Here is a 27119-nt window from a genome sequence, read left to right as displayed (position 1 = left end):
GATACCTCGACTCACCACAGTCGCATACCAATAAGATGACCTAGATAAAAAAACGACAGCTGTATTGGCCAATAAAGTATGAATCCTCTTTTCAGGTCTGACCTGCCTCAACATCCAATCAGAGATCTACTTCCGGGCCCAGAGGCGGTGCACCTTGAGACTTGGTCCAATAGAAGTCTCAGTGGTGGGGAGGCTCAACTACAGACGGGTGAGAGCTCCGGGTGCAGCAAGGGCCGGAAAGATGGCGGTCCTGGCACCTTTATTTGCTCTCTTGTATTCGGTGCCGAGGCTTTCACGATGGCTGGCTCGACCTTACTGCCTGCTGTCTGCTCTGCTGTCTGCCGCCTTCCTACTTGTGAGAAAACTGCCGCCGCTCTGTCACGGTTTGCCCACCCAACGCGAAGACGGTAATCCGTGTGATTTTGACTGGGTGAGCGCCCCCTGTCTCAGTAGCGTACGACCTTGACTGTCCATGCCCTGCCAGGTGCACCTGGGAGCCTCGGGGTTCACCTTTCTGAGAACGCTTGAGTGTTTGAGCCTGTAGCTGGCTTATAGACCGAGGAGTGTAGATCCCGGGTCGTCATCGAGTCTCAGCCTGTGTGTTTAAGATGGGGAAATGGGGCCAGCTAGTTATAGCCCCTGCACAACAGCAGCCCAGTATTCTCTCACACTTGCATGTATGCTTAGCGTTGTACCATTCATCTAGTCAACAGCCTTACCCAAACTCTACACATGTGTAGCTTTTTACAGTGCTGCTTGTTGTGTAAAGCCCTCCGAGGAGCCAGTAGTACAAGGCGAGCAGTAGTATTTCCGTTTTTTAAAATTTTATTTTTGCGGTCCTGGAGATGGAATCCAGGGCCTCTTGCATACCAGAAAGTGCCATACCACTGAGCGGCATCCCAGTCCTCCATTGATCTCATCATGGTTAGGCGACTTCTCAAGGTCACACAACTGCTGATATCCTGAGAAACTACTCTGATGGTCACAGTACTGCACACTTGATAAGCCATTTCTAAATTCGATAAACTTTTGCAGAGTGAACACTCTGTGTTAAGCACTGTGCACGATCCCAAGGATGCAAAATTGAAAAGAATTTGGGTTGGGGATATATCTCAGTAGGTAGAATGCTTGCCTTGCATGCACAAGGCCCTGGATTCAATCCCCAGCACCGCATGCACACACACAAAATTGAAAAGGATTTGAGATCTATTGTGAAGAAATCTATTCTAAGCCCCTTGCTGTGCTTTCTAGGTAGGAGTGGAGGCACCTCTTTAAAAAAATGTGAGCCAGGGGCTGGGGATGTGGCTCAAGCGGTAGCCCGCTCTCCTGGCATGCGTGCGGCCAGGGTTCGCTCCTCAGCACCACATACAAACAAAGATGCTGTGTTCACCGAAAAATAAAAAATAAATATTAAAAAAACTCTCTCTCTAAAAAAAAAAATGTGAGCCAGGCTCCTGTGGCCCACCCTGTAATCCCAGCTGCTCAGAAGGCTGAGACAGGAGGATTGCGAGTTCAAAGCCAGCCTCAGCAAAAGCGAGTCTCAAAGAAACTCAGTGAGACCTTGTCTCGAAATAAAATACAAAATAGGGCTGGGAATGTGGCTCAGTTGAAGCTGTATCTCATGCTGAAGAGCTGTACCTGTAGAATTTCTGTCTTTTTTTTCCCCCAGCTCCAAAAGTGAATCTTGACTTTCACCAGATTTTCTTTCTCCCTCCCTTGTTTATTCTTCCTGTTTTTCTTGACAGAATTATTGGTTAGAATGTAGCCATGTGATTTCAAAAGATCCTTTTTAAAATATGTTTTATGTACATTAAAGATATTGGGTTTCAATAAGCTCAAAAGGGTATATGGATAGCAATAAGGATTTTAATAAATGTAGGAGACCTTTTTTAAAAAAATATATTTTTTAGTTGTAGATGGACAGAATACCTGTATTTATTCATTTTTTTTTTTTAGAGAGAGAATTTTTAATATTTATTTTTTAGTTTTCGGCGGACACAACATCTTTGTTTGTATGTGGTGCTGAGGATCGAACCTGGGCCGCACGCATGTCAGGCGAGTGCGCTACTGCTTGAGCCACATCCCCAGCCCTATTTATTAATTTTTATATGGTGCTGAGGACCCAGTGCTTCACAGGTGCTAGGCAAGTGCTATAAAACTGAGCTACAATGCCAACCCCTGTAGGAGACCTTTTATCAAAATTTATTTCTCTGTATATTGTCTGATATGCAAAATACTGGAAATCTTAATACTCTTTTTTTCTTTTTCTTTCCTCTCCCAGGACTGACTGTAGCTTTTGGAGCCAAAGAACCTGAGGTTTTTTTTTAAGAGAGAGAGAGAGAATTTTAATATTTATTTTTTAGTTCTCGGTGGACATAACATCTTTGTTTGTATGTGGTGCTGAGGATCAAACCCGGGCCGTACACATGCCAGGAGAGCGCGCTACCCCCTGAGCCACATCCCCAGCCCCATCTTATTACTCTTGATAGCCAGTTTTTGTTTTCATGGAAGAGTCCTAGTTTACTAATTCAACTTGGTGATTGGGAAGTTAGGAAATAAGGTAAACTCCAAAGTTTTAGTTGTTTAACATATTTAAAATATTTCTATTTTATTAAACAAAAGGGAAAAATAAAAATCAAGCCTTTATATTTATTTTTTCTGTATATACTTACTGTCTTTCATGGTAATCAAAAGATTTGATAAAGGAATAATGATTTCTTTTTCTTTCTTTTTTTTTTTTTTGGTGCTGAATGTCGAACCCAGGGCCTTGCCCAGGCACTCTACTACTGAACCATACCCTCAGCCCCATGTTCATTTCTTAATAGAAGAATTTGAGCTAATAAGTACAGAGGAATGACAGAATTTAAAAGTCATTATTAAGGCCTTTAATGAAATCAGAGATCTTAATGATCATTTGTGGATGCTGAAACCATCAGATGAAAGGTTAATGTGTCTCTTGGAGTGCTGTAGGAGGAAGACTACCTAGCACCACTTATGGTGTATATTTTTGCCAAAAGATTTAAATTTCATTGAATTCAAATCTCTAAAGCTCATTACCACTTTACAATAAATATGGGAAATATAAGGTCATCATTAAAACATACTATGAATATCAAGCTGCCAAATCTAGAAAACTGGGCAAGTCAACAGTACAAATGACTCATTATCTCCAGTTCATCCTGGGTGTGGTGGCACATGTCTAATCCCACCAACTGAAGAGGCTGAGACTGGAGGATTTCAAGTTTGAGGTCAGCCTGGGCAAACTTAGTGAAACCCTGTCTCAAAATTAAAAGGGTTAGGGATGTACCTCAATGGTAGAGCACCCCTGGGTTCAATCCCCAGTATGGAGAAGAAAAAAATTTTTTTTCAATGGATATATAGCCTGAGATTAAAAAAAAAAAAGGAAGAGCTGGTATCCACTAAAAATTAAAGAAAATGGTGCTGGGGATATAGCTCAGTTGGTAGAATGTTTGCCTTGCATGTACAGTCCCTGTGTTCAATCCCCAGCACCTGCCCCCCCCAAAAAAAAAAATTTAAAGAAGCCCGGCAAGAGTGGTGCATACCTGTAATCCCAGCAGTTTGGGAGGCTAAGGTTTGCAACTAAGCATGGTTTCAGGAATCCCACTGAGGGTTATTAGAATGTTTCCCCTGTGAATAAAGGGGGACTACACACAATAACATTTTTACACACAATAACATTTTGAAACAGGATCATTTGAATAAAGACAATTGGGAATTATTGTGTTGGGTATGTATGTGATATATGAAAAACAAAACTCAGCTTTTACTACTATACTCTAGCAATGCAGAACTTTTTTTGTTTGTTTGTTTAAGTCCTGGGGATCAAACCCAGGGCCTTATGTATGCTGGGAAAGCACTCTACCACTATATCTCTAGCCCCACAGGATATTTCTTTGATTTCTGGTTTAGGAAATAAATATTATTTGGGGATTTCTTCTTATTAACAACCAATCATTTTTTTCTTTTTAAAATATTTTTAGTTGTAAATAAACATGATATCTTTACTTTTTAAGTGGTGCTAAGACTTGAACCCAGTGCTTCACATGTGCTAGGCAAGTGCTCTACCACTGAGCCCCAGCCCATAACCAATCATTTCTGTAGCAGATATCAGCTGGATGTCTTCTAATTCAATTTTATTCTGATACCATCTACGTGGATTTAGAGTCAGATCCCCACAGGTTGAGGGCTTTGTCCTATAAGACTACCTCTATTTCAGATGCCATTAAGAAGCAATAGGGGACTGGGTTCCTAGTGCAGTGGTAGAGTGCTTGCCTATTGTATGTGAGGCACTGGATTTGATTCTCAGCATCACATATAAATAAATAAAATAAAGATCCATTGACAACTAAAAAATATTAAAAACAAAACAAAACCACAAGCAATAGGTTGTCACCTATACTTTTGACTAATAGCTATAAAAAGGGGTTCCCAGTATGCACTTTTTAGATTTAACTAATTTGCTAGAGCTCACAGGGAAACATTTTACTTATATTTACTGGCATATTAATAAAGGATACAGAGGTGTAGATGTAGAGATGCATAGGGTGTGGTTTTTTGAGAAGGCATAAGCAGCTTCCTTAAGGAACCTCATGTGTTTAGCCCTCTAGAAGCTCCCCCATTTTTCCAGTTTTTATGGAAGCCTTACAATGTAGGTAATGATTGGTTAAATATTGGGCATTGGTGATCAACTTCAGCCCCTTTCTGGAGGTTAGAGGGTAAGACTGAAAGTTCCAACATTAATCATGGCTTGGTCTTTCTTGTGACCAGCCTCTGTTCTCATTAGCACATAAGTTATTTAGCCTTCCATCACTATGAGATAATCATAAAGAAGTAATCAGTTATGAATTATGAATACCTGAGATAATTAACTTATAAAGAGAAAAGGTTGATTTTGTTTCATTTATTTTGTGGTTTCATCTGTGGTTAGTCTGATTGCTGGTAGGCTTGTGGCCAGGCAGCACATCATGGCAGGAGCATATGGTGGAGCAAAACTGCTCACCTCGTGATCAGGAAGCAGAGAGAGCAAGGGGACCCAGGGTCCCACAGTCCCCTTCAGGTGTACACCCCCAGTGGCCTAAAAGTCTCTCAGTAGGATTACCTCCTTGTAGCATCACCTTGGGAACCAAACCATTAACACATAGACCTTTGGGGGATATTAAAGATCAAAAACTATAGGGTTGTGCATGCCTATAGTCCCAGCTATTTGGGAGGATAAAGTAGGAGGATCTTGAGCCCTGGAGTTTGAGACCAGCCTGGTAACAGTGAGACCTTGTCTCAAAATAAATTTTTTAAAAAAGATGCAAACTACAGCTGGGTGTGGAAAGGTATTCCTTTAAGTCTAGTGACTCGGGAGGCTGAGATAGGAGGATTAGAACTTTGAGGCCAGCCTCAGCAGCTTAGCGAGACTATGTCTCAAAAAAAATAAAAAAGGCCTGGAGATGTAGTTCGATGGTAAAGTGCCCCTGAGTTCAAGTCCTAGTACCAAAAAAAGAATCCAACTATTGAAACACACAAAAGACACTTGTTCCTCCAGAGATTTCAAGCATTTTAGGAACTATATGTCAAGAAACAAGATGAAGACCAAATGTATATATTTCATATTATTATAGTATAGTTATGGTACTGTGTTGTGGTTAAAAATTAGAAAAAAGTGAGGCTGGGAATGTAGCTTAGTGATGAGTCTCACCTAGCATGTGAGAGACCCTGAGTTTGATCCCCAGCACTGCAAAAACAAAAGTGTCCTTATGTGTAAGAGATACACACTAAAGTTTCACACATGAAATGAGGTAATTGGAATTTGCTTCAAGTTTTTTCCATCATAAAAAGTGGGTAGCATAGACATATGAAATACCACATTTTCAAAATGTTGGTTACTGTTTTAGCTGGGTAGTAGGGGTTAATTAAAGTATCCTGTCAGGCTGCGGGTATAGCTCAGGAAAGAACATGAGCTTGGCATCACAGGTCCTGAACTTTAATCCTCAGCACACCTCTCCCCCACAAAAAAAAATCCTCCCTACTTTTGTGTATGTTTGAAATTTTACTTAAATGAAATTTTTGTTTTGTTTTGGGAGAGCCATGAAAAGATTTAAAAACTGTGAACGAGATACAAAGAGGCCTCTGCTTCATATAGTCTTTCTGGAACCCATTCTCCTTCCATCTTCCTATAGTCTTTTTTCTCTTTCTTTCTTTCTTTTTTTTTTTTTTTTTGGTACTGGGGACTGAACTCAGGGGCACTCAACCACTGAGCCACATCCCTAGTCCTATTTTGTATTTTATTTAGAGACAGGGTCTCACTGAGTTGCTTAGCACCTTGCCATTGCTGAAGCTGGCTTTGAACTTGCGATCTTCCTGACTCAGCCTCCCGAGCCACTGGGATTACAGGTGTGCACCACCATGCCCGACCTATAGCTGTCTCTTATCTTAGTACCATGGAACTAGTGGATGAAGAAAGGAAACTGGAATGCAAGGGCACACTCTTTTTTAACTGTCTTGAGTACAGAAGTGGCAAATCATTTCCACTCAGTAATACTAATCACACAGCACTACCAAGATGCAAGGTGATTGGGAGAGAGTCTAGTTCTGATGCCCAGGGGAAAAAGGAAATAAAGTTTGGAGTACTCATTACCAGTCCATCTTTTAGAATGCTCCTTTTTTGGTTCTGTATTTGTATTTGGTCTTCTGATTGACCATAGTTCTTCTCTCTTTTTGTTTTTTTTTTGGTACTGGGAAGTGAATCCAGGGGCACCTAACCACTGAGGCCACATCCCCAGCTCATTTTTATTTTTTGAGACAGGGTCTCTCTAAGTTGCTGAGGCTGGTTTTGAACTTGCCATCCTCCTGCTTCAACATCCTGAGCCACTGGATTATAGGCGTGCGCCACTGTGCCTGGCCTCTTTCATTTATTTATTTGAGAGGGAGAGAGAGAAAGTGTGTGTGGTGTGTGTGTGTGTGTGTATGTGTGAGTGTTGCTAGGAATTTAACCCAGGACTTTGCATGTGCTAAGCCTGTGATCTTCCCACTGAGCTACCCTCTCAATCCTTAAATCCTAATTCAGACCCACCCAATTTCATTCATGAAAACCCTAATAATTTGCTTCAGGTATAATATTTACTACAGTCTGTCATAATCCTGCATTCCCATTTTACATGTCCATATCTAAATTCAATTAGTTACTTTTCTTTTTGGTACCGGGGATTGACCCAGGTGTGCTTAACCACTGAGCCATATCTCCAGCCTTTTTTATTTTTTATTTTGAGAAAGTGTCTCTCTAAGTTGCTTAGGGCCTCGCTAAATTTTTGAGGCTGGCTTGTAACTTTGAATCCTCCTGTCTTAGACTCCCAAGTGACTGACCATACCCAGCAATTAATTACTTTTTGTTGGAGATTGAAGCTGAAAACCTAGGTTCCTGACCCCCAGCTGTAAATTTCAGTTGATTTTTTTTTTTTTTTCTGAAATGACCAGTTGGCTCTGTTGTTAGTATAAGAAAAGGATATGGAAGGCCTTAGACCATCTAATCTACAGTCTTTTCCCCCCACCATGCTTTTTCTTTTATCCTCATTCATGTTATGAGAGGGCCATATTTAGTGAATTAGTCCTGCATTCCCTCCTATACTCTTTGAAATTATCTTGTTTGTGTCTTTGTTATGTTTCTTCTCTGTCTCACATGGGTGCTAAAATTCTAGAAGAAAGAACTGAAGCCAGGCGTGGTGGCACAAATCCCAGCAGCTCAGGAGGCTGAGACAGGAGGATTGCAAATTCAGAGTTAGCAACGGCAAGGTGCTAAGCAATTTAGTGAGACCCTTTCTCTAAATAAAAATTAGTGAATAGGGCTGTGGATGTGGCTTAGTGATTGAGTGCTCCTGAGTTCAATCCTAGTACCAAAAAAATAAAGAACTGTAAGCCAAGGGTATTGAAAAGGGCTCTGCAGCTCCCCTTTAGTTCTCCAGTTTCATCAAAGGTACTCGGATTATCACTGCAGGTGTTGAGTGGAGAGCAACAATTGAACTTGAGCAAAGCCAAACAAGTGGAACAGATATTTTACTAATAGAATATTATCAAGAAAGCTGAGATGAAAGGTGGAGAGGTAGTGGGGGAAGTGTTGGGGAGTAATATTGGTCAAAAATGTGGAAGAAAAAAACAAAAAGAAAGCTTTCCTAGAAAACTATTTTTTTTTTGACCACCGTTATACTGAGTTGATTGTAATAATATCTTGGGGATATATCACACTTTATACAACCCTTTCATATCCATTATCTTATTTAATTCTCACATTAGCACTTTGAAATAGATAATGGTCAATCAGGAAAGCCAAAGTTTAGGGATTAAGTGATTTGCTGAAATTCACCAGCCAGTTTGTGGCAGGAGTAGAACTTAAACATAGCTCTTCTGACTGTTGCTTTCCCCACTACTACTTAGTGAACTGCAGTTATATCTTTGTTATCATTCTCAGTCTGGATCTCTGTTGGTTTTTCTAACACATTTGGTCCTCCTTCATCAATTCTTTTTACTGAATTCCTTGTCATTTTGCTTCTGTTCCAGAGAGAAGTGGAGATCCTGATGTTTCTCAGTGCTATTGTGATGATGAAGAACCGCAGATCTAGTAAGTTCAGCCTGCTTCTAAGTCTCAGGATCAGGCCTGATATCCCTGGAGTTGCTTTTTTCATGTTATGAGAGGGGCACTATTTAGGGCATTTGATCTTCTTCCCTCTTCCATTTCAAAAGTACCCCAAGAAGATGGAAAAAGAATGGGATATAGGAGTATACAGCCCAGCCTGACTTGTGACATCTCTTGTTTCAGTCACCGTGGAGCAACATGTAGGCAACATCTTCATGTTTAGTAAAGTGGCCAACACAATTCTTTTTTTTCGCCTGGATATTCGCATGGGCCTGCTTTATATCACACTCTGCATAGGTGAGGCAATTACCTTTTTAAAATTCTTCATAAAACTATGTTAATAAAGACTTGATTTAGGGGCTAGGGTTGTAGCTCAGTGGCAGAGCTCTTGCGTAGCATGTGTGAGGCACTGGGTTCAATCCTCAGCACCACATATAAGTAAATAAAAAATAAAGTTAAATCAACAACTAAAAAGTATTTAATAACAACAAAAAAGACTTGATTTAGCTGGGTGTGGTGGTGCACACCTGTAATCCCAGTGGCTCAGTAGGCTGAGGCAGGAGGATCACAGGTTTGAAGCCAGTCTCAGCAATTTAACGAGACTGTGAGCAACCTAGTGAGACCCTGTCTCAAAAATTTTTTTAAAAAAGGGTTAGGGATGTTGCTCAGTGGTTAAGTGTCCCTATGTTTAATCCCTGCCACCAAAAACATAAAGACTTGATTTGAGGAACCAAATTTCATTCCCAAACAGGTAGTTATGTGTGTAGCTTAGATGGTAAGAAAATAATACTGGGCACAGTGGCACACACTGTAATCCCAGCAGCATGAGAATCTGAGGCAGGGGATTTGCTTGTTGAAAGCCAGCCTTAGCAACTTAACGAGGTGCTAAGCAACTCAGTGAGACCCTGTCTCTAAATAAAATACGAAAAAGGACTGGGGATGTGGCTTAGTAGTTAAGTGGCCCTGGGTTCAATCCCCAGTACCAAAAAAAGGAAAAAAAACAAAAACTGCAGAGACTGTACTTTAGAGGAAGGAAATGTATTTTTGGTCTACATATATCTACAAGTATGTATTCTTTGGTGGCTGAAATCCTTGAGTTGGTTGGAGATAAGTCCTGTGTGCAAAGCCTTGTATGTTTTTTGCCTGATATCTTTTTTCCTGTGTTCAGTGTTCCTGATGACCTGCAAACCTCCTCTGTATATGGGCCCTGAGTATATCAAGTACTTCAGTGATAAAACTATTGATGTGAGTATTCTTCCTCCTCTGATTCTTGGGTACTTGGTAGATTATTTTGTAATTATATTCTCAGTTCACTAGGAGGAATAACAGTGCTTCAAAATGAAAGTCAGGAGCATTTGTGATTCATTATGAGAGCCAGGAAGAGGGAAGTCAGGATGAGGAATTAGGCACTAAGGTCTGACTCCTCCCAGATTCTTACATGATCCAGTTCACTATTTCTTCCCTTTGTGTGGCAGGAGGAACTGGAGCAGGACAAGAGGGTCACTTGGATTGTGGAGTTCTTTGCCAATTGGTCTAATGACTGCCAATCGTTTGCTCCTATCTATGCTGACCTCTCCCTCAAGTAAGTTAGTGCAAAGGGAGGGATAATGGAAATTGAGATGCAGTACCTTCCTTCTTATTTTTGGCCTTGACTTTTACGCTTTCCAGCCAAAGTCATTACCCCCTTCTCTCCTCAAATATCTTTATTTTCACTTTTTAAAATGTTTTCAATATATTAAATAATATGTTCTTCTCAGGTACAACTGTACAGGGCTAAATTTTGGGAAGGTGGATGTTGGACGCTACACTGATGTTAGTACCAGGTATGTAAAGATTAGAGCTAAGGATCTTAGCAAGGAATTACTTTGAGCACTATATAGAGATACATTCACAGAGTCTTTTCTGGGCCCTGTAGGTACAAAGTGAGTACATCACCCCTCACCAAGCAGCTCCCTACCCTGATCCTGTTCCAAGGTGGCAAGGAGGTAATGCGGCGGCCACAGATTGACAAGAAAGGACGAGCTGTCTCTTGGACCTTCTCTGAGGTATTTGAAGGAATAGGCAAGTAGTTTGCAAACGGGTACAGATCAGTGGATGAGTTCTGAAACCCAACCTGGATTTGATTTCCAGTGTCTACCACTTGTCCACTAGTTTTTGAGGATATAGACTAGATACTAGGCCTCATTTTAGTTCACTCACCAAATTTACATTGTATGCCAGACTGCTAGTACAGGGAACAATGATGAGTGAAGACTTAGTCTCTAAGGCGCCTATAGTATATAGGCATTTAGGCTTCTCATCACAAATTGGATATCCATCTGGCTCACAAGATTATTTTACAGACTACATGTAGATAGTATCATTCATTCTTGGCACAGTGATTGACACATAATGAATACTTAAGTATTAATTGACTTTTCTGGGTACTTAAAAAAAAAAAGAGGAAAGTTAAATTAGGGTAGATTTGTATCCTTTCCTTTCTCCCTTCTTTCCTACTCTGTGTCTAAATACTCCTTACTTTTAGGTTCTGAACTTTACCTTCCAAACCAAATCCTGATGTGTGCATCTCTTTTGTGCAGGAGAATGTAATTCGTGAATTTAACTTGAATGAACTGTATCAACGGGCTAAGAAGATATCAAAGACTGGAGACAGTATCCCGGAGGAGCAGAGTGTGGCCCCAGTCCCCACCACAGTGCCAGATGGGGAAAGCAAGAAGGATAAATAAGATTCCTGCCTAGTTTTTGCTCCCTCTTCTGTCAATTCCAGGCACCTTTGAGGCCCTACTCCAGTGTAACCATAAGCTCTGCCTGAGGCTGCTGCCTCTTGTTTTCCCTGTTTGGCTGTTGCAGGGTAGGCAGGATGCTGCTTCTGATTTTAAAGAAGCAGGCATAGAATTGTCAGGTACCCTAGAGGAAGGCCTGCCTTGCTGTGGCCAACTGTTTACTTAAGGGAGAGATCTCATATGATGGGGGAGGAAATGGTTTCCCTCCAAGGTTGGGTCAGTGTGTAAACTGCTGTTCTTCCTTAGACATCAGCAGTCTGTGGTTTCCTTATTCCTCTTAGTGGCTCTGCACAGCCTAGACTAGATCAAACCTGTTACTTGCCTGGGTATAGAACACTAAGAATTTTTCCTCAAGGACCCTTGCTTTCCTTAGGCCCTTCTGGCTTGGTCTATGGCATTCATTAAAAAATACAAGCCTAAATTTGTTACTGGTCCCAAGGAGAAACCTTTTACCACAGAGTTTTCATCATTGAAAATAGTATTGAATGATCCTCCTATTTTGTAGGGATCCAGAGGAAAAGGAATAAAAGCTTGAGACTTTCCTTTGTGTGTTGGGACCTGGAGGAGAAAGCCTGGACTGTCCTTTTCTCCTACCTAGTCCCCACACCTAACCAACAGTTTCCATAATAAAAGAGACTGGGATTTCTTTTGATTAATCTTTTGTGTATTTCTCTTGTGTTAGAAAAGCTAGGCAGGGCTAGGAAAGTGGATCAGTGGGAGTTTACCTAGCATGCTTGAGGCCCTGAGTGGGATCCCCAGCACCACCAAAAACCAGACAGTCTTCAAAGAAAAGCTAAGTAACTGCAAAGGAATAGCCCATCTTTTAATTTTTTTTTTTTTTTTTTTTTTTAATTATCAGTACTGGGGATTGAACCCCTGGGTCCATTACCATTCAGCTATATCCCCAGTCCTGTATTTTTATTTTGAGACAGGGTCTGAGTTGCCCAGATTGGCCTTGAATTTTCGATCCTGATCCTCCTCCTTCCACTTCCCAAGTAATGGATTACAGGTGAATGCCACCATGCTGGACAAGACCACGTAATATGAAAGGGCATATTTTGTTTCACCAAATGCTGGACATCAATTCCCAGGATTGATGATGATTGGGGAAGACCGATTTCTGTAATCCAAAGTGCTAACCAGAGGGGATGCTTTGTGAACTTAATTTTGGATTGGTCCGTGCTTCCCAGGGAGGAATTTGGGGAGCATCATAAAGCATAGCATTTAGTGCAGCGCATAGGTACCTAACCTCTGTGTGGGATATGAAGCTTGCTTCCAGACTTGAGTCCCCACCTCCTGGCATGCCGACCTCACCTCGTCCTTTCCACCCATAGTCTTAATGGTAGGGCCTGGTTCTCGCAGTACCTCCCCCTTCTGGTAGGCGGAGTGGCTGGGCTCGAAGGTCCCGCCTCCCCGCCACATGCGCGCTGCGGGCCCCGTTTTCCACTCTCGCGGGGAGTTTTTGTTTCGTGAGCGGAAGTTCTGGGTTAAACCTGGTGATTCGAAGTCTGACTGCCCTCCTGCCTGGTGCTATCTCAGTCGTAGCATCTTCACTGTATTCTCCCGCCCCAGCATCCCCAGTCGGCTCGGCGCGCGGCCGGATTCCAGGCGTCATGGCTCCTCGCGGGAGGAAGCGGAAGGCCGAGGCCGCTGCGGTCTCCACGTCGGAGAAGCGGGAGAAACTGGAGAACGGCAAGGAACAAGTAGAGGAGGCGGTCGTCATTGAGCATTGGTGAGCGCCCTGGGAGGCGCGGGCGGCGGCGGGAAGAATGGCTGGCGTTGCAGCGGGGCCGCAGTCTGATCTCCCCGTCTCTCCCTAGCACTAGCTGACGCGTCTACGGGCGCAACGCCGCGGCCCTGAGCCAGGCGCTGCGCCTGGAGGCTCCGGAGCTTCCCGTGAAAGTAAATCCTTCCAAGCCCCGGAGGGGCAGCTTCGAGGTGACCCTGCTGCGCCAGGACGGCAGCAGTGAGTGCGGGCCGGAGCCTGGGGGGAGAGGGGCCTGGGTCTAAAGCTAAGAAGCACTAGTTTTGGAAACCGCGGCCAGCTGTTGACTTTAGAGATGCTCTTGGATTCCAAAGTAATTTCGATTTATTCCCAGGTGCCGAGCTCTGGACCGGGATTAAGAAGGGACCCCCACGCAAACTCAAATTCCCCGAACCTCAAGAAGTGGTGGAAGAGTTGAAGAAGTACCTTTCGTAGGCGATTTGGGCAGAAGTCCTCATGCTGAGGTTTGAAATGGAGAGGGAATTAATCTTGGGTAGCTTCTTGCAAAGGAGCCCATACTTTTATAATTTATTCCACACAGGATCTAAAAGAGTGGTTTCCTACAGGGTGTGCCTTTTGCAAACCGTTTTCATTTTCATTTGAGTCCCTTTATGCCATATTATAGAACACTAATGGTAACATTAATGATTCTTTATAGAAGCGTAATTTGTATACTTCCGGTTGATTGTGGCCCTGGGGGTATGATCCAGTGTTGCTTTTGTTTGAAAATTTATTTCCTCATTCCTGGTGGCTATTTTAATTCTTTGAACCAGTTTTAAATCTTACTGCTTCCCAGAGTTAAAATTTTTAACACATGTTTTTATGTGGGTTAATGATTTTCCATCTTTACTGGCACATTACTGTACCTGCCCCTACACTTTTCTAGGGTTATTTTGCCCCCCCCCCCCATGTCTTATGTATTAAACACTGCATTACAACACTGTGCGTCTCGGTTAGGTGGATTTTTGTCTGTCCATAATGTTTCATTCAATGCTTTGGCATCTTGTCAGGCACTTGTATGTTGAATGAGTTTTGGGGGAAGGATACAATCCTTGAGCTCCTGGGTGGTGGTGGTGTGGGAAGGGATGGCATGCCTGTAATTCCAGGGACTTTAGCAGGCCGAAGCAGGAGGATTACAAGTTTAAGACCAGTCTCAGCAAGTCCTTATCTCAAAAAATAAAGGGCTGGGGATGTTGTCAGTGGTAAAGCCTCCCAGGGTTTAATCCCCAGTACCAAAATTTAATAAAGTGATGGAGGGAGATGTCTTCCTTAGTCTTTGGTTGCCTGGATCTCTTCTCTAACATTTCCCTTCTCGTTATTGCAGCTGTCTCTGGTGGTGTTGGAGCATTTATGATGGGACATGGCTAAACTTCAGTCATGTACCTGAAGCCATTTCTTCCACTCCAGAAATGATACAGATGAGGCAACCCTCTAGTAAGGCATTGTAAAAATATTTGAATTTGGTTTGTTTAATAAAAGGTTAAATAAAGTATCTAAGAGTAAAATTTAATGTTGATGGACAAAGCCAGCTGTGGGATTGGTGGTCCTTATTTTTCATTGACCAAGGTCACCAATTGGCCTGGAACTTGAAAGAGTCTCTGGTATAATGTGAAACACTTATAAAAACTATGGGAGCAAAGTAAATAATTTATTTTTTTAAAAAGCAACTATCTTTTTCAATTCACTTCTTAGAAGTGATGGAAGTACATCTTTCTGGCCCTGTGGAGGTTTTACCTAGACTTCACATACTGGCGATGAACAAGCCCCACAAATATAAGATGCTGGAAGTGTCCTATCAATCATTCCCACCCACTTAATGTTTTGCCTAACATAGTTTCACATCTTTTGGGATATTTTTCTCTTTTTACTCTGTGGTATTGGGGATCAAACTCAGGGCCTCTTACATGCTGGGCACGTTGTGCTCTGCTACTGAGTAATAACTCCAACCCTTTTTAAATTTTGAGAGGCTCAAAGTAAAACAAAACCCCACCTCAGAACTTTCCCTGAATTTGCAGACTCAATGCCTTGTGAACTGAGAGACCTGGTTCTTGGCTGTTACCTATGACCCACTAGAGTTGGGGACCACACAGTTTATTGTTTCACTTGTCACTAACTGGAAAGTAGATTACAAAGAAATAAGATAGTTCAAGTTCATAATTTTCTACCTATGATACTACTAAACTTCTGCCTGGTCCCCAAGGCCTGGGGAGGGGAGGAGGGAACCTACAAAGAGTCAGGGTAGACCTACCTCTTACACTAAGAGGAGAAGGCATGTGCTAGTTTCTGCCAATAAATAAGCCTTTTACTAGCCAACACTTTCCACCCTCCCAGGGCCCCTAACCTCCCCTCCCCTCTCTACTACGTTAGTATATCTACCTCTGTTTCTGACTCTGAGGAAGGATCAGGCCACACAGAGGGAACACTAGCGGGCCCCAGCCTCCCCTCTGCTGTCCAGTCCACCACATCAATTTCCTCATCTTCAGAGCTGTCAGGAAGTGGGCCCAGCAACGCAGAGTTATCAAATGCCTCCTTGCTGGCCTCTGGAGCAGGGTATAATTCCTCATCCATGGTTAGGGACACGTCTAGCTCAGTCTCTGCCCAGTTTGAGCATGGAGGAGAGAGGTCCCTGTAAGATCTTTGGGAAGGGTCAGGGGAGTCAATATGGAGAAGTTTGTCTCCCTGACCATCCAGTGGCTGGGAGTTGGTAATTTCAAGATGTGGAGTCCAAGAGTCTCCCACTGAAAGCACTCCTTCACTCACCTCAGAGGGCATAACAAGGGGGCTAAAGGGCTCAATTGGCTCTTTGTTCTCAGAAGGCATGACAAGGGGACTAAAGGGCTCAATTGGCTCTTTGTTCTCACTAACAGGTTCCTTTTCCAATCCTGTGAGCTCTCTGGGCCAGAGTTCCATGTCTGGTAAACACCATTCTTCCCCTTCAATCCAGTTCTTTCCTGTTTCTGTCAGGTGATAACTAGGGGTTCTGCAGCCCTCAACCTCAGGACTCTCCAAAGACCCAACAGGTGGCTCAATGTCTGAGCCACAGAGCATAAAGTCAAGGATCTCTTCCAGCTCACTGGTGGCTGCAGCACTTGTGATTCGGTATTCCTCAGCTTCACAGGGCTGCCTGAGCAGAGCTGTATCAAATGCATATGGCTCTCTGCAGTCAATATTCATCATGGGTTCCTTCCCTACCAGCTCTGGACTAGACCCAAACTCTGACTTCACCACAGAGTGGCCTGGGGAGTGGCTAACAGAGAGCAGAAAGTCTTGTAGCCTAGAGACTGGAGAGTCCTGACAGAGTTCTATTTTAGTAGATGGCATTTCCTGCTCATTAATTGAGGATAGCTGAGCCCCTGGAGGTTCTAAGTCTCTCCTGGGATCTGGGATCTGGGGGCTATCTTGAGAATTTTTGAGGGGAGGATCCTGTACCACCTCCCAGCAGGTCCCATTTACAATCTTCCGAAGTTTTACTCTCCCAATCTGCCCTTCCTCTGCAGAGTCTGAGTTGGGTGCTCTGACTTCAGGGCTCTGCTTCTTACTCCCACCTGCCTTCCCAAGACCAGATGGGCTTGGGGTGTTCTGTAGAGGACTAGCTCTTCCTGGCTTCTGTTTGTCCTCTGGTGCTTCTTTATTTATACTTCTCTGCCGCCAAAGACGCCGGCCAGGGGCTGTGGGCACTGTGCTGGACCCACTTAAAATGCTAGGCTTTGATGTACAGACATCAGGAGATGGCTTTGAGCGACTTAGCCTGATCTTTCTGGGCAACAATCGCTCATCCACATCGGGGTACAAGCTGGGTGGGGAAACTGCTGTAGGACCAAGGACAGAGTCATCCTTGTTTTCCTTAAGTCCCTGACTGTGGCTTGAAGGAGGAGAGCTTTTCTCTTGGGGAGTCAGGCAGGCTCTAGCCTTCCTCTTGAGCAGAAGAGTGCCTGACAAGTTCTCAGCATTTGGTCGGTTGCCCTTTTCCTGGGGACCTTCCTCTTTCCCCAAAGACTTCAACCTAACTGCCCCAAGAGGACAAGGAGTCTGAGTAACAGGCAGTGGAGTTCGAGGGCGGCGTATGGGTGCCACCACTCTGGCAGAGATTGGTGCAGCACTTGGTGGTTGTAAGCACTCTCGATTCAGTCTTCGGCCTTGAGGGGCCTTCACTAACTTTCCACCCTCTAACTGAAGAGATTCTAGCTCAGACACACGGAGCTGCCGCGCAGCAGAAAGCACGTCCTGGGCTTCTTCTCGAGATACTTCCATCTCTGAGGTATACAGGAAGTCCACCAACTTTCTAAGTGTCCTGATTTTCAGGCCCCCCAGTTCCAGCACCACCTTCCGACCCTGAGCTGGCCTTTCCCGTTCCAGGCGTTCTGTGAAGAAGGGGCTGCAGGCTGACAGAATGCAGCAGTGGGCTGGAACTGCCTCACCTGGAGAGAAACACACAGACTGTCATGTAGACTTGCATGTTAATGGACTAAGCATAGACTAACGACCCAAATGTATTGCCCCTTCTCATAGTTTTTTCCCCATGGAAATTCAAATAAAAGGAGAAATTTGTTCCTTCCGCTTGCCTGGAATCTTCTGCCATACCTCTCTATCAGCTAGCTTATTTTTTAATAATCCAAAATCTAGCCCACAAAAATTCATTCAAAAAGTCTTCCTCTAGGGGCTGGAGTTGTGGCTCAGTGGTAGAGCGCTTGCCTCACATGTGTGAGGCACTGGGTTCAATTCTCAGCATCGCACATAAATAAATGAATAAAATAAAGGCCTATCAACACAAAAAATATTAAAGAAACAAAAAAAGTCTTTCTTCAGCTGGGTGTAGTGATGCATACCTGTAATCCCAGCAATTTGGGAATTTGAGGCAGGAGGACTGTTAAATTTAAGGCCTGCCTAGACAACTTAATGAGACTCTGACTCAAAAAAATAAAATAGGCTGGGGATGTAGCTCAGTGGAAGAACACTCTTCACTCTTGGGTTCAATCCCTAATACTGCCACCCACCCCAAGAAAGCAAGCCTTTCAATCCACAAGTATGGGTTTGGTGCTCCTAGGCACAGAAAGGTACTCCACAACTATCACTGCACTTACCTACCTGAATGGGAATTAGCCATCTCCATTACACTGTAAACTCTGTGAGGACAGGGGCCATATCACTGATGTATAACCATTACTTGCCACAAAACAGGGCTTACATTTCACTGCTTGCCACAAAGTAGATCAAATACTTGTTGAATAAATAGTGTTAACACATGAGAGCTCACAGAATTTTGTAGGAACAGCATGTGGTCTAACAGTAGGTTTAGAGGCAAACAATCAGGCTTCAATTTTCCTGAGATCTTGCTGCTGCCTACTAGGGAGTGGTCTCTTCTGAGCTACCTTCTCATTTTATGGGCAATTTCCAGGCATATCAATCAGGCTATCCCATGTCTTCAGTTACCAAAGCCTTGCTGATGACCCCCAAAGCCCTATGACTACCTAGATACCTTTCCTGTGATACCAAACATCACAGCTGGCATGTCTACATGGATGCCTCACAAGTAACTCCAATGCAACCTTCCAAGGAAAGGAAATTTCGCCACCCCAAACCTCCCAATTTCGACACCAAAATAAAGTATCCCATTCATCCTCTTGCCTCAGTCATTTGAATCTAATCTTTCTAAATATATCTAATCAAATGTCAATTTTAAATAACTTTCTGGAGTCATTATGTGCCACCAGGCATTCTTCTAAGGTTTTACCAGTATTAATCCATTTATTCACCACACCCTGTGATGTAGCTACTGGTATTGTAGATGAGTAAACTGAGGCATACTTTGGTAAGATCCCCACAATTACAGTAAGTAGAAGGGACAAGATTAAAATCCAGAATGTGGCTACAGACTATGCTCTTCCTCACTTGAATAGCACATACATTTTTTTGGCATACTGGAGTTTGAAACCAGGGATGCTCTACTACATTTCCAACTTTTTATACTTTTTATTTTGAGGCAGGGACTTGCTCAGATGCCTAGATAGACCTACTCAGCTTCCTAAGTAGCTAGAATTACAGAGCCCAACTACAATCCTTTATTTTTATTTTTGGTACTGGGGATTAAACCCAGAGCATTACCACTGAACTATATCTCTGGTCTCCCTAAGTTGATCAGGTTGGCCTTGAACTTTTGATGTTCTTGCTCAGCCTCGAATCACCAGGAAGGATAATATCCATTTTTTTTTTTCCAGTGCCAGAGATCAAATCCCATACGTGGAAGCAAGTACTCTACCATTGAGCTACATCTCCAGCCTGATATCCATATCTTAAGGAATTTTGATGTTTACAAAACTTTATAATTAGTTTCATTTTTTAGGAGAGAAAAAAAAGTCACAATTTCACTCCTGAAAGCTAACTGTCCCAGAAACATACAGCTTTTTTTTTTTTAATCTGTTTACCAAATAGTTTACTGTACTAGGAAGTAATATTCTTCTGTTTTTTTTCCTTCACTCCTGACCAATAAACTCATTTTATTTATTCTATGGTAAATTTCCAGCTGAGTTCCTACCAGTCTTACCTTCTGCCTGCAGAAGGACATCACAAAACACACCACTCTGCTGCTGGTGATGAAGCTGCAGAAATGCTAACCGGAGAAATCGAGGGTTCCTGTATAAGATTTTGGAACTGGCAGGAGAGCACATGTTGGTAGTACCTAACGAACCTAGGTTTTCACGGATCAGATTCCTGTAAGTGAGATAATTCATTTCAGAGGTATGGTTATACCTAATATTTTTTGTTTTTGAAATGACAGGGAAATTTTGATCAGGGTGTGATGACACACACCTGTAATCCCAGCAGCTTGGGAGGCTGAGGCAGGAAGATCACAAGTTCAAAGCTCAGCAACTTAGGGAGGTCCTAAGCAACTCAGCAAGACCTGACTCTAAATTTAAAAAGAAAAAAAAAAATGGGGAGGGGGCGGCTGGGATGTGGCTCAGTGGTTAAGTGCCCCTGGGTTCAATCCTGGTACCAAAAATAAATAAATAAATAAATAAATATTTATTTATTTATTTTAAGAAGTATAGTATGAACTGGGGAAACATTAACCCTGGAAGTTGTGCTAAGGGTAACTTTCTCTCTTTTTCAATAGTGGGGATTGAACCCAGGGGTGCTTTATCACTAAGCTACATCTGTAGTCCTTTATATTCTCCACTTTGAAGCAGAGTCTTTGTAAGTTGCTGAGGAGCTCATTAAATTTCCAAGGCTGGTCTTGAAACCGATCCTCCTGCCTTGACCTCTCAAATCCTGGGATTTCAGGCATGTGCCACTAAGCCTGGCTTGAAATTCTCTCTTGAGATACTCTTGGTGCCTGACATGGTGGTGCATGCCTGTTATCCCAGCAACTGGAAAGGCTGAGGCAGGAAAATCACAGGTTCAAGGCCAGCCTCAAAATAAAAAATAAAAAGGTCTGAGGATGTATCTCAGAAGAAAAGCACCCTGGGTTCCATCGCTAGTATCATAAGTAAATAATATCATCATAGTGGTTACATGTGGGAGCTCAGAGATAAGGCTAGGTTTGAATCTTGGCTCTGTTAGTAGCATAGTTGTATAATCTCACACAGGTGACTTGATTTCTCAGTCTCACATTCTCATCCATGAAATGGGAATAACAACAATACTTACCTTGTGGGACTGTTTTAAAAATTAAATGAGTCAACACAGGTAAAACTGCTTAGCACAATGTGGGCGTGGCACAAAATAACTATTATCCCCCAAATGGATATTATTATTATCCTTCAATCTTCTTCATTCGTATTACTGCTGAGACTCACTCCTCGAGTGCTATTAACGTTCTTCCTGAGCACTTCATCCCCTAGGTTCCATGGTTATAATCCTTAATTTAACACTCTAATGGGTATAGAACTTTCTGTAGGAAGTTGTATGCATCTTCTTTTCTCTGTGTTATCACAGTAACCAGCAGAGGGTGCACAATAAAGAGAAGATCTGAGTGGGAAGACATTGCCTCTCTTGGTTTAAATGTACTAGGCCAAAGTGAGCCTGATTGACCCTGGAAGTTGAAAAAAATGTGGCCTTAGGTTTGTCTGTTTGGTTAATTACCTGGCTAACAATGGAGCAAGAATAGGTAAGCATTCTACCTCTCCCAACCAAACTTGATATTCTGACTTCACGCCTATTAACATTTCAAGTTTTGTTTTGTTTTGCATTGAAACACCCACACTCACTGACTGCAGAGCTGTGTTCTTGTCCTGGCATGAAGTTTTCAGTCAGGTGGCACTGAGGGTTCGAATTGTTCACGTCAAAACTATCAGGAAAGAAATGTGGGAAAATAAATTAAGAAAGGGTGGGCTCAATTTCCATCCCAGACAGAGAACTATAGGTGGAGGAGGGCAGCTGTTGCAAGGGCCCCAGGAAAGCTTTCCAAAACACCAATGCCTGCCCTTGCCCCTGAAGCCAACCTGGAATGGTTTTGCAGTAGGATTTGTTCCTGACGTGCTGTCTCTGCTTGGGTCTTCTGTCCAGCCTGCCTTGCTTCCTACCAATGTCTGGCCTCCTGCCAACAGTTTGAGCAAAGCAGCGCAGCGCAGGTGGGCCAACGGCCTGAGCGATTCCCTTCTTCGTCCAGAAGCGAGGGAACTGGGGTTGAAGGAGAAAGCAGGGCGTTAGGGAAGGCCCTGCAAAGCTGGGCGCCCCGGCCCAACTCCTTTGAGAGACCTCTTGGCGCGAAGGTTTCTGGGAATGGAGCGTGGGGATCCCGGAGGCCTGGATTCAGGGCTGGCCCTCACCACCACCTCCGACCACACGGGCTTTGCAGTCACTCCCTTGGTGCCCTCGTGGTGCTGCTGATCCTGGCACCCACATGCACTGGGCAGTGGTGACAGCCACGGCCTGAGTCCACGCGGCCCCACGCCACAAAACCGTGCGCGCCGCTGCCCTCGCGCACGCTTCGTCGTGGGGCCGACGTCCTTCCTCCTCCCCGCTCTCGGCCTACGTCTGCCTGAATACGTCATCCCCATTGGCCGAAGGCCCCCGGGAGAACCAATCAGAGAAGGAGCGGAGCTTTGGGCGGGAGGCTAAGCGACTTGCGGGCTGCAGGAAGATGGCTGGGCTGCAGGAAGATGGCTGGGCTGCGAGAGGTAGGCGGAAGGGCCCGCCAGGGAGGGATTCTTAGGGGACCCCCCTTGTCCCTTGGCACTCGATGAGCAGTGAGACAGAGGGCCAGGGAGGTTAGAGGACAGCTCCTCCTTCCCTTGAAGAGGCTGCAAAGGACCTGCCTAGACTCCGCCAGGCTTCAAGGAGGGAAGGGCACATGTGTATAAACAAAAGAGAAACGGAAAGAAAGAACCAACAGCCCGTATGTCTGAAGCATATCTTCAAAGCCATCAATATATCTCCATTTGTATGCCTTCCTCCACCTGTGGGTCTCTGGCTGGTGTCTCCACTCGCACCCCATGTCTGGAATCTAGGTATCTTCTGAGGCCAGAGGGGTTCTGGAACAAGCTCCCTGCGCTAGTTTCTGAATTCGCTTTCTCCCCTGATTCCATTCCGACCCCGAATCTCAGACAACTGTTGACCCACAGAATTGTAGACGTCCACCCCCTGCCCCAGTGGTCTCCTGTGCCCTTCCACAGACGATTTATTTAGCACAACTTCTCTTGGGAAACGACTTGTTTCAGGAGTGATACTAAATTAAATGATCTCGAGGTAAAACGTTTACAAAGAATGCAAACCCACGGCATAAATCTAGACAGCAGTTCTTTCCCTCCTGTGCATTAGGACCCAGGCCTTGGCTTCCATTACTGCCTCTTGGGTAGATGTCCGGTGATGTCTTGCGTTTGCCCTGGGCGAAATGGCTGAATACATTAAAAAAAAATGCTGAAGCCAGCTGGAGGTAGAAAGGAAGTTGCTTAAGAAGAGGAGAACCTGCAAAATGACAAAAAGAGGGGTGAGTCATACAGTGCTCTCAAATATGTCTTCATTGGTATCTAACACATTTTCTAAAAGGATTTGAGTGTTGGGAGTGTAGCTCAGTGTACAGGGCTTGCCCAGCCTGTGAGAGGCTCTGGGTTCCAACCTCAGCACAACAAAACAAAAACAAAAACAACCCATTTAAGGTATTTGGCTGAAATAGTGGTGTGAGGAGTGCATTTTCAAGTCATCCAGTATTTTTCCTGGTTTGAAGCTTCCGTTCTTAAGATGAGAAAAGGAACAAGGAACAGAAGACATTTTCAGTTGTAGTTGTCATGTTTTGAAGAGGAAGCAGTTTCTGAAAGGACATAAAACTCAGCCGAAGGAGGACGGATTTTACTTGCTTGCAAGTAAGCAAGCAAGTGAGGAAAGCAAAAGAGTGAAGGCAGAACAATACTTATTTATGGCCCTGGGTTCTATCCCCAGTACCATGTTAAAAAAAAAAAAAAAGTAATATTTATTTATGGCATCTGTTGCTGAAGAATCAAGATTTGATTGGAGAGGTGTACTACAAGGAGAGACAATTTTGTGGAGGTATAAGGAAAATATAAATATTATATCTCATCATTATTATTTGCATCAGGATGAAATTTATTTTAAAGAAGAGGAATCACTAGTTTGTTTTTAATGTAATACCCTATTTGTGTTAAGAATTTCTAAAGGGAATGATAAGTGGCTATCCCAGGGCTTCAGAAATGACAGACTTCAGAGAGAGAAATGAAACAAAACAAAAATGATGAATTTTGGATGTGTAGCCACCAGAGGGTAGAAAGGAGTAAAAATATTTTGTTTTTATTTGTACAAATAGCTAGTGGTTTGTTTTTTTTTTTGGGGGGGGGAGTTGATGATTTTCATTTCTTCTTGACATTTGTAATTTTAAGTCTATTTTAGAACTAGAATTGTCATTACATAATATTGTGCTGTATATTGATAATTAAATTTTTTTTTTTTTTTTTGGTTTTGGGAATCAAACCCAGGGCTTTGTACACACTAAGCATGCACTCTACCACAGAGCTATCTGCCCTCCCTGCCCTTGGGGCCCATTTCTTTTGTAAATACCCACCACTCCCCCTCAGTTCTTTCCTAATCTTTCATCATTTTATTGTATCTTATTTTTCTGTCTTTGTATGTGATGATGGTTGTGGGTGGGGAAGTTAAACTTTTGAGATTTTTAAGACTGAGCATTGAAGCCTGGCATAGTGGCAAATGTCTATTAATCCTAGAGACTCCAGAGACTGAGGAAGGACGACTGCAAAATCGAGGCCAGCCTTAGCAACTTAGTGAGGTCCTAAGCAACTTAGAGAGACCCTGTTTCAAAATGAAAAATAAAAGGGCTTAGGGATGTAGCATCATGGTAAAGCACTCCTGGTTTCAATCCCAATACCTAAAACAAAAGAAGAGCACTGAATATAATGTTCCATGTGTATAAACAAAAGAGAAACAGAAAGAAAAAAACAAACAAAAAACAGCTCTTGTGTCAAAAACATATTTTCAAGCCATTAATTTCTCTCCATTTTTATGGTATTCTAATATAAATCCCTGTTACTGTAACTTGACAGATATAATTGCCTTCAAACTAATCTTGCTTTTACACTTGCTTCCTCTTTAATTAATTTGTTGTATAAGTCCATTTACAAGATCTTTTCAAAATGGGATTTAGATCACGTCCTTCTATTTAATCACCCCACAGTCAAGCTTTCCTCTAAGAATAAAAACCCAAACTCCTTTCTCCGACCCACATAACCCTTCGTATTCTGATTTTCAACCTCTCCCTCCATCCTTATTTCCAGCACCTTCTGTTGGGTCCAGTATGTTTCAGCCCACACCTTGCGGCTTTGGTATTAAGAATAAAGACTGCCTGTACCTTCTCAGAGCTGGCTGCTTCTTGCTAATTAGATTTCAACTTAAGTATCACCTTTCCAGAGTTTGTTTCTGACATCCAATCTAGAGCATGCTACAAGTTACTTTTATCAATCTGTTTTAAATGTACATAGTGCTGCATCTAACATTATCTTATTAGATAAATAAATAAATAAGATAATCTTTTGGTGCTGGGGATTGATCCCAGGGCCTTAAGCATTGCTAAGCATGCACTTTACCACTGAGCTACATCCCCAGCCCTTACCTTATTAATCTTTTTTATCTTTAGAAAGTAAGCTTTATGGGAATAGGAAACTTGTCCTTCTTATCTTACGTTTCAGAAGAGTGCCTGACTCACTGTAGGTATTCAGATTAACCCAAGTAGAACTAGTCTATTTTCAATAAACTGAGCATAAATAACTTTATCTACTAGTATTAGTGATTGTGATGCTTTATTTGGAGATAGCTGTTTTAGATAAATTTAAATTTTAACATCTTTTTCACCATTGAGTTTTTTTATTTATATAATTCTATTTTTAATGTTTTCCACAAACATTCTTTCATGTTAAATGGCTTGTCCTGAATACTGTAACTACTAAGCAGAGACCATTCACTCTTTCCACTGTTGCTATGTATAAGGCTAAGCTCTGGGAATGTACCATGAACAAGAAAAACACTGTTCATGCTTTCATGGAGCTTATCTTCTGGTGGGGAAGACAGAAACACACAAATGAAAGCAAAATAGAAAGGAAGACAAAATAATTGTAAGTTGTGAGCAGTGATGTGGTGGAGAAAACAAGACCAATCCATCTCTAGAAAATCACAGAACATTCTAGAATAGAGCTCGGATTTGGAACCCGGGGAATCATCAAACATTTCTTGTGCAAATTATTTTCCTCTGACAATCATCTTTGGCTTTTGAACTTGCTGTGGAGAGCAGAGGTAGAAGATACAATAAAGCAATGGGAGAAGATTCTTAGATAATGAGACTTGAAGGCTGTTCATTATCTTTGTGATAATGTATTCATTTCCCATTCTAGTTTGTTTAAAACCCATCAAACAAGTGCTGAATGCTTGTTTGGTCTTGGCTACCAAGTATGAGGATCTTTAAGACTGTATACCAAATATGCTGGGGTAAATAATGACTAGATCAGCCTGATTAAATGGGCACTTCATGCTGAGGAGAAGTGAAATTCCAGGTTAGATAAGCAAGATTAGATTATGGTTGATAAGTATTACTTTAATGTGTGTGTTTGTGGTACTGGGGACTGAACCCAGTGCTGTACCAGTGAGCTACATCCCCGGTCATTTTTAAAATTTTTTATTTTGAGACAGGTTCTTGCTAAGTTGCTGAGGCTGACCTGGAACTTGTGATCCTTCTGCCTCAGCCTCCTGAGTCCCTGGGATTACAGGTATATGTCTCTACTCCCAGCCCAGATTACTTTAATGTATTAAGTGAATAAATATGGTACTTTGAAAGCAACAAGGTATTTGGCCTTTATCCTAACTGTATTGTAAGGTGATTCAAAGAGCCTCAGCTATGGAGTCAGATTGATGTAGAGGTCACTTCTTAGCCAGATGAACTCTGGCAATTTTCTTTGCTTAACTGAGCTTTGATTTCCTTATCTGTAAAATGGTGGCGTTTTAAAAGTTAGAGGTAATGAGCCCAAAGTGACTCTCAGTTGGTAGACACTCCATTGAGTTGCTATTATTGGATAATGGTGAGCCATGGAATGTTTTTTGGGGACAGGATAGATAATATAGTTTATACTATACCACTATACATGGTTTAAAAGCCTTTATGTGTATCTTAATTTTCATATTCTTGGCGATAGATATTATCCTCATTTTATACTCAAGGAAACTGAGGCTCAGAGAGATTATATAATTGAGTCAAGTGGTACATGGACTTGAGTCAGTGCACTTACAAAGGTGGAGTTTGAAGCCAGGGAGTCTGACTACAGAATCTATGCACTTCACCTCTGTCCTAGATTATGAAAACTTTATGAAGATTCATTTAGTAAATCTAAAGGTTTTAGATTTTTCAGTAAGCAAGAGAAAGAAACCTTCAATTTAACATTATCATCCTTGTTTAGTAATTAGTGAGTGACAAAAGAGTAGTCTTTGT

The 27119-nt window shown here is 42.6% G+C and overlaps 3 protein-coding genes across 7 annotated transcripts; 2 read left to right on the top strand and 1 right to left on the bottom strand.

Moving 5' to 3' along the window:
• Nucleotides 1-5: 5 nt before the first annotated feature.
• Nucleotides 6-12074, top strand: Tmx2 (thioredoxin related transmembrane protein 2). Of its 5 annotated transcripts, none has more exons than XM_058579611.1 (8): nt 30-430; nt 8560-8620; nt 8819-8932; nt 9804-9880; nt 10111-10217; nt 10393-10458; nt 10551-10696; nt 11215-11370. In XM_058579611.1, the coding sequence occupies exons 1-8, from the start codon at nt 242-244 to the stop codon at nt 11229-11231; spliced, it is 777 nt and encodes a 258-aa protein (XP_058435594.1). In that variant the 5' UTR covers nt 30-241; the 3' UTR covers nt 11232-11370. The 5 variants fall into 5 exon arrangements, with proteins under 5 accessions (XP_058435597.1, XP_058435594.1, XP_046301668.1 ...); XM_046445712.2 differs by having other exon boundaries at nt 51-430; nt 10551-10680; nt 11215-12074; XM_058579612.1 differs by lacking the exon at nt 30-430 and adding an exon at nt 2537-2560 and having other exon boundaries at nt 10551-10680; nt 11215-12074.
• A 150-nt stretch (nt 12075-12224) lies between these two features.
• On the top strand, nt 12225-14675 carry Selenoh (selenoprotein H). Its single transcript, XM_046445714.2, has 5 exons — nt 12225-12427; nt 12991-13150; nt 13239-13384; nt 13518-13647; nt 14508-14675. The coding sequence occupies exons 2-4, from the start codon at nt 13032-13034 to the stop codon at nt 13616-13618; spliced, it is 366 nt and encodes a 121-aa protein (XP_046301670.1). The 5' UTR covers nt 12225-12427; nt 12991-13031; the 3' UTR covers nt 13619-13647; nt 14508-14675.
• Nucleotides 14676-15541: 866 nt separating this feature from the next.
• Btbd18 (BTB domain containing 18) lies at nt 15542-19848 on the bottom strand. The gene is made up of 2 exons (XM_046445716.1): nt 19725-19848; nt 15542-17601 (listed from the first exon to the last, which is right to left on the bottom strand). Exons 1-2 carry the CDS (start codon nt 19846-19848, stop codon nt 15542-15544), a joined length of 2184 nt encoding a protein of 727 aa, XP_046301672.1.
• Nucleotides 19849-27119: the final 7271 nt, after the last annotated feature.

This window comes from Marmota monax, unplaced genomic scaffold, assembly GCF_021218885.2.
Source record: "Marmota monax isolate L192 unplaced genomic scaffold, Marmota_monax_Labrador192_F-V1.1 WCK01_AAM20220418_F8-fsc00038, whole genome shotgun sequence".
Taxonomy (NCBI): Eukaryota; Metazoa; Chordata; class Mammalia; order Rodentia; family Sciuridae; genus Marmota; species Marmota monax.
This window is presented reverse-complemented; position numbering and strand designations above follow the sequence as displayed.

What these genes read in the sequence shown, in the direction of transcription:
- Tmx2 (XM_046445712.2), top strand. Translation starts at nt 242, where the DNA reads ATGGCGGTCCTGGCACCTTTATTTGCTCTCTTGTATTCGGTGCCGAGG. An exon ending in TCAGTGATAAAACTATTGAT is followed by an intron (nt 9,881 to 10,110) that starts GTGAGTATTCTT and finishes TTTGTGTGGCAG; the next exon opens with GAGGAACTGGAGCAGGACAA. An exon ending in TACACTGATGTTAGTACCAG is followed by an intron (nt 10,459 to 10,550) that starts GTATGTAAAGAT and finishes TGGGCCCTGTAG; the next exon opens with GTACAAAGTGAGTACATCAC.
- Btbd18 (XM_046445716.1), bottom strand. Translation starts at nt 19,848, where the DNA reads ATGTGCTCTCCTGCCAGTTCCAAAATCTTATACAGGAACCCTCGATTT. An exon ending in TGTCCTTCTGCAGGCAGAAG is followed by an intron (nt 17,602 to 19,724) that starts GTAAGACTGGTA and finishes GTTTCTCTCCAG; the next exon opens with GTGAGGCAGTTCCAGCCCAC.